At 33.2% G+C, this 7,539-nt stretch overlaps 1 protein-coding gene across 1 annotated transcript in view; it reads right to left on the bottom strand.

Annotated features, from left to right (window-relative positions):
- LOC106457999 (rho guanine nucleotide exchange factor 17-like) overlaps positions 1 to 7,539 on the bottom strand; it is a 207,378-nt gene that overhangs the window by 37,040 nt on the left and 162,799 nt on the right. The window contains exon 9 of the mRNA XM_013917447.2: positions 6,112 to 6,200. Coding sequence (XP_013772901.2) covers positions 6,112 to 6,200 — 89 coding nt within the window. The remainder of the gene's footprint in view (positions 1 to 6,111; positions 6,201 to 7,539) is intronic.

Genomic DNA, 7,539 nt, shown 5'->3' with positions numbered 1-7,539 from the left:
TCCTTAATGGAGTTCATCTATGGTAGGAAAATCGTCAATAATAGTGAGGTTATTACCCCTTTCAAAGCAAGCTTGTATCTTAATGGAGTTCATCTATGGTAGGAAAATCGTCAATAATAGTGAGGTTATTACCCCTTTCAAAGCAAGCTTGTACCTTAATGGAGTTCATCTATGGTAGGAAAATCGTCAATAATAGTGAGGTTATTACCCCTTTCATAGCAAGCTTGTCCTTAATGGAGTTCATCTATGGTAGGAAAATCGTCAATAATAGTGAGGTTATTACCCTCTCGTTTGTTTGTTGTTAAACGCAAAGCTACACAATGGGGTATCTGTATCAAAACCAGGTTTTTATTGTTATAAGCCTTCAGAATAACCGCTAAGCCACTGGAGGGTTTAACCTTTCGTCATAAATATGTATTGTTCTACTAACTGGCTCAAGTATGATACTATGTATTAGTCATTAGCACGTTTTCAGTGAAGAAAAAACTGGATTTTTTTTTTTACTCTGTATGTATGATATATATATATAAACTAAAATCGAGATGAAATTCAAAACTAAAACCATTACTTATAACAAATTTCTTCTATGTAAACTTATCAAAATTTTATGAATTATTTGTTTGTTTTGTTTATTTGAAGTTAAACACAAAGCTACACAATGGGCCCACCAATGCTCTGCCCACCACGGGTATCAAAACCCGGCTTCTAGCGTTGAAGTCCGCAGAAATACCGTCGTGCCACTGGGGGGCTTATGAATTATTAACAATATATATATAAAACCCTAAATTAAAAACCATACCATTTGTCAATGAGATACAAAAAAAAAGTATAGTTTTCAGAAGACAATATCTGTTGTAATACACCCGAAAACTTTAGGATATTCCGCCTGTCAGACATAATCCAAAAACGCAAATGAATAACGAGATAACTGTTACGGAAAACGAGTTAGGGGTTAGTTATTCGGTGCGTTAAACCAGAACGTACCAACGAATGGTATGGTTTTTTAATTTAGTTAGTTTTTCAAGCTATATTCTAAAGTATATATCGATGAAATTGATCATGAGTAACGACTTTAGTTTTGAATTTCGGTTTATATACAAATCTCCATCATTTTTACGTAGTGCTGATTTCATTGCTTATATACAGTTGATGTAATTTATAGTATTAGGCCTGTTTTATTTACTTATATACATACATATAAGTCATTAACATAATTTCAGCGTAAATATGATCCTATATATATTTTGAGGAAATAAATATTTTAGTCTGTCCGTCTATGATTACTGAAGTATTTAGCTTATTTATGGAATGAAACAAATGCCAAGTAAACATGTTACTATTTATGAACATTCTCAGTCAAGATACCAGGAGTTTGCCCTACATTTTAAGTTTCCAGACTATTTGATGAAAGCAATCAGCTGATACACTGATGTTCTGCTATGAACATGACAAGTACATATTTTTGTAAAAAGAAAAAATAGTTATACTTGTAATACATCTGGCTTGGAGGTTAATGAAAATGTTGGCTAACATCTGACGAACAAGTTGAAAGGAATAAATTACTAAAATTTTATAAAGTTACGTTAAACTTTTTTTTCTTGCGTACCCCCTCTCTTTTTTTTTAACTGAGTGAAAGAGTGAGTTAACTGACGAGATATAACACACAGATACGTGTTAAAATGTTATATGTGTTGTAGTGATTACTTATTATTTTCATTAACCAAAAAAAATAATAAAACGCTTAATTTTGCATTATTGTTCTATTGACTCTACCCTAATTTCTTTGCCCCCCTAAAAAAAAGATAATTTGCGCCCCCTTGGAGAAGCGCGCACCACACATTGGAAAACGCTGTTTTAATTAATAAATTCTTGACGCAAATACGGGGTGGCATAAAAGTAATTATTAGGACTCTAATGCTTCATACGTGTACTGTATAGATTTTTTTTTATCATTATCCACGTTTAAATAGGCCTCTTTTAACTTATCTACTCCATTCTCATAACTTTGTGTTATCTGGATAGTGTTATCTCTATTAACACATATAGTTCTATTTCTTTCGTATGATGACCGGTTTTTGTCCTATATCAACTCTAAGTAAAAAAAAAAAAAATCATTACCACTTCAACCTACAGCCTTGAGACCTGTTATGTATTATAATTTTTTTTTCAATAAATAAATACAATTGTTTGGTTGTTAGCATAATTCATAATTCTTAACTACGGAGTTAATAAATATGTTCAATATGTAGAATATACAAAGTCTTATTTTTGGAATAAGAGTAAAATTGAGATATCGGCTGCAATCCGCAATAGCCTCAGACCATTCGTAAATTTTCCAAATCTCATTATAGCGAGTTACTACCTCGTAAATTTTCCAAATCTCATTTGAACAAGTTACTTCCAAGGTCTATAGAAAAAGATATCACATTCACGTCACATTTTTCAGTTTTGTAAACCTCTTTTTCTCCACATGCTTCCACAGTTAATCTGACAGTTTTTGGAGTGGTGCTGTCGACTTAATCGAGTTTTTCTGACACCATAGGTAATATAATGGTTTCGAAGGCCGTGTCACGTGTCTTATCACCTGATTCATACATCTTAATGGACGCCAGTGGCAACTAATTTGCTAATGACCCAACAGATAAGCCTGTTGGGGTTAGCTGTACAAAAAAAGTTATCTTAACGAAAATTGATTAGTAGAGAAATAATCCGTCAAAGTAGAAAAGTACAATAATCAAAAGACTGAAGCGGGTCATTACAACTTTATTTGACTTCCCAGATATCTCTAACCGCGCTATTAAAATTGAGTAAAGGTTTACAAATTATCATCATTTTACAACATTTCCAACTTATTATGAGATGGTGTGACAAAACTTGAATACAAAAAAAACACATACACACAAAAGGCACCTTCCACACAAGAGCTCCACACTATTTCATGCACATACTTACTTGGGCAAAATAATGTCATAATCATCTTCTACTAGATGGCTTGAATATAAACAGAAAATAATCACCCACAAGGCACCTTCCATACAAGAACTCCCACACTCTATTTTACGCACATACTTACTTGGGCAAAATAAAGTCCTAATTAATTTCAACTAGTGGACGTAAAAGTCTACAAAAAAAAATTGGTAACTGTTCATTTTTAAAATATATTTTTAAGCACCACTTTAAATAAATTTCAAATACAAATCTGAGAAAAAAACACAAGTGGTTCTTTCTCGTAAACAAGTCACCAATAATTAATTAATTTATCTACGCTACTTGTCTAATCCATTCAAGATTGGTTTCCGGTGTGGAGCTAGGAGATTGGAATTTTCTTTCTGGATGGTAATAAGTCACCCTAGATTAGCCAGATAAAGGGCTTATATTATTGCTAAATTTGTCTAAAGATCGCCCTCTCTCGCTGGCTCAGCGGTAAGTCTGAGGACTTATAACGCTAAAAAACCGGGTTTAGATAACAGCGGTGGACAAAGCACAGATAGTACACTGTGTAGTTTTGTGCTTGACAATAAACAAACGCACAGAATCTAAAGAATCGTGTTTCAAGCAACTCCAGACATCACTTATATGTTTGTGCATATTGAGAAAGGTGAATTTAACATGACTTTAACACGTTATCATCTGCTCTTTAAATAAACTTATAAAAGTAAAAATACTACTACTGAAAATAAATTGTTTATGAATTATGACTTATTCCTATATATGAATCACTTTTACGAGGGCTTAAAAGGGGTCGAAGATGATTGGTCTATGGGCATTCCTAGATAGAATTCGATTTTTTACAGTTGCCGCTAAATTACGCAGCGGTTGTCTTATGTGACCAACATCAGATCACGTTCAAGCACCAATATATATCCCCCCCAAGGGTAACAGTTGCCGCTATATTACGCAGCGGTTGTCTTAAGTGACCAACATCATATCATGTTCAAGCACCAATATATATCTCCCCCAAGGGTAACAGTTGCCGCTAAATTACGCAGTGGGTGTCTTAAGTGACCAACATCATATCACGTTCAAGCATCAGTATATATCGCCCCCCCCCTCCCAAGGGTAACTTGTTCACGTAAAATCTTAAGGACTACATTCGAACAACACTGCAAATACAGATTTAAGCATGAACGACATAATTTCTTCGTCTTATGTTATTCAAAGTATTCATGTCGTGATATTAGTACGGAATCATTATTCACTTTAACTGCATTTAAAATATGTGAGCTATGCTAAAGTACACGTGCTTTTAAATCCTGCTAATAAATAATGTTAGTGTTATTAGTAGACAGAGAATACAAATATAGTTTATATGTCTCTTACATCTTGAAATTGTAACCACTTATATAAAACGTTATTCACATCGATTCAATAATCAATTGACTAATGTTATAATAAACATCTGTCTGTCAAAAAGAGGATAAGAACAGACTGACATCAGATTTAGATTAGTTTAGATATTTACTGCTTCTCTAAAAACCATAAACCGAAGCAATTGTTGAAGAAATAGGAAGGTTATAAATATATATATATATACTGAGATGAAGAGTGTTTGGATAATAGAATAAAAAAAAACCTGCTACTCTCAATAGCCGTTTGAAACAATTAGTTTAAAAGTTCAACTCTTAACATTGACCATGAAATCTCGTTCCCGGGAGTCTGACGTAGATGGATTCGTGTGTGCGTATATATATATATGTCTACTGCTAGTCCTGCTATGCTTCAATTCATGACTTCCAAGAAGGATCTAACATGACCGAAAAACAGATTTCTGGTGTGTTAAGAACGACGGTTTCTTATAAGGTGATAACATCATAAGCTTGCGATAAATCCTCAAGTGCACAGGGCAACAGTGGAAGAAAAACCATCGTGTGTGACGGGATCGCTATACATCCAGTTACAATGTTAAACGAAACAGGGAGAAAGCAGCAACAAAATTACTCAAGTGCTCGTGCCTTAAACACGAGAAAAAACATACGACATGAGCTCAATCATCTGGGATACTATGGTAGAGCTGCCACTCTTTATTCTGTGAAACACACACAAGCTATTCTTTATTCTGTGAAACACACACACAAGCTACTCTTTATTCTGTGAAACACACACAAAACACTCTTTATTCTGTGAAACACACACAAACCACTCTTTATTCTGTGAAACACACACAAACCACTCTTTATTCTGTGAAACACACACAAGCTATTCTTTATTCTCTGAAACACACACACAAATCACTCTTTATTCTGTGAAACACACACAAGCCACTCTTTATTCTATGAAACACACACAAGCTACTCTTTATTCTGTGAAACACACACAAGCTATTCTTTATTCTCTGAAGCCACTCTTTACTCTGTGAAACTCATACCAGCCGCTATATATTCTGTGAAACATACACAAGCTACTCTTTATTGTGTGAAACACACAAAACCACTCTTTAATCTTTGAAACGTACACAAGCCACTCCTTATTCTGTGAAACATACACAAACCACTCTTTCTGTTAAACACAAGTTCGCGCTTGCATTAGGCATAAAGTGTGCACTTAAGAACAGTAGTGAAAGATGACCTGGCACGATTAGTCAATAAAATTTTTTCTATCAAAATGGACGAGCTTATACCCAGGAGTGTTTCGTTCCAAGTGTAAGAAAGTAAGCGGTATCATTATGATTAAGGGGTGTCCGTTATTTAATTGGTTTAATCTTTGCACAAGACCATCATAAGAAATTTGGTTCATCATATGAAGCAGCAGTTTTATTCTACTGGTAATGAAGTCTTTCGATGTAACAATCCACGCAGCAAGGATTGTTGTAGACTGGTTTGTCTTTATCGATATTGATGTGTGTCTACCTTTCTATCTATCTGTTATTATATACAGTCAAGTATGGTGTTAGACCTAAAGAGAATCGAACTGAACTACACTTAAAAATGATTTTTCAAAAGAAAAGGCAAATACATTGAGTAGCAATATTCAAGCTAATACCATGACAACACAAATCTCAAATAAAGATAACTTGTTAAACATTACGTTTCATAATTATTGGTATATAAATTAATTTCATAACATAAATGGATCTCTACGTAGCATGAATCTCTTGTTGATAAATATACTCACTTTTTACTATGTCCAGGTTGTCTAAGGAAAATCTCATTAACATTTTGTACTTGTTCATCTCCAGAGTACCGAATGTTGAGGGTGTTGTCCTGTTAAATGTTAAATTACTCGGTTAAAGAAACTCCATTGAACTATGTATATTTTAACACAAAGCTGTGCTTAAAAACAAACACAAATGAACTCCAAACTTCGAAAATAAATATTGCTACACAAACAAACGATTGAAAAATAATAACAATTTATCTTAACAGATATCAGTGGCCACCAGTAAAACAACCAACTGCTCAATAAGATTGAAAGTTTGATTGCAATAACTTCAAATATCCACACAACGTGCTTCCATATTCATTTTCCTGTAAAGCTTCTTGCTAGATTTTTTTCCTTCTTTCTGAACTGTAGTAATTTTGTGTAAATTTTCTGAATGTTCGAGTATTCGTTTCAATACTGTAATTTCATATATATATATATATATATATGTCTGCTAATATATTCCTTAGGAATTTAATATTCCACGAATTCGTGCAAGGTCATTTTAAATTCCTTTTAAATTAATTATTCTGTCTATATTTATGCTAAATGGTTTAATTTTTCCTAGACTCAAGTAACTTTTTATGTCATAATCCACAGATTTTGTCGTTGAATAACTCTTTAATGATTATTTTTCTTGATAACTATAAACTCCAAACTACAGAAAAAAGTGTTTCTGTAATGAAAATTCCATTGTTAACACTGTAAAGTTTAGGAAACCAGTGTTTTTGAATGAGATTTCCAATGTTAACACTGTAAACGTTAAGAAATTAGTCTTTTTGTGATTGAAATTCCAATGCTAGCAATGTGAGCTGTAAGAAACCAATGTTTCTGTGATTATAATTCCGATGTCAACATTGTAAACTGTAGGACGCCAGCGTTTTTGTGATGAGGATTCCAACTTGAAAACTGTAAACTGTAGGAAACCAGCGGTTCTGTGATGAGAATTCCAATGTTAACATCATGAACTGTAATAAACCAATGTTTCTACGTTTATATGTTTTAAACAAATCCGTTCCCAACAACGTAGAACGTTTTAAGAAATCCAATATCGATTTTCTTTTCCCACATACAATGTATTTGGTTCCACTAGTCCAGAGAGAATGTCTTAAACTGCAAAAATCCTGAGTTAAGAAGGATGGAAACACGTTTTGTTGATTTTCAAATTTGATGACGATGAACCAACTTTTCAGAAAATAAAGTTTGGAGACGGCTTGAATGGGTAATGAAAGAAACTTTATTAGAAATGTACAACGTTTCGTCAAGCTTATGTCATCATCAGGTACAGGTAGTTTACATAGTCACAATAATATATATATATATACATACTCTACCTGATGATAATATAAGCTTGTCAAAACGTTGTACATTTCTAATAAAGTTTCTTTCATTACCCATTCA

The sequence above is a fragment of the Limulus polyphemus genome, unplaced genomic scaffold (assembly GCF_000517525.1).
Source record: "Limulus polyphemus unplaced genomic scaffold, Limulus_polyphemus-2.1.2 Scaffold402, whole genome shotgun sequence".
Classification (NCBI taxonomy): Eukaryota; Metazoa; Arthropoda; class Merostomata; order Xiphosura; family Limulidae; genus Limulus; species Limulus polyphemus.
The sequence above is the reverse complement of the archived record's forward strand: the minus strand, read 5'-3'. Positions and strand labels throughout refer to the sequence as shown.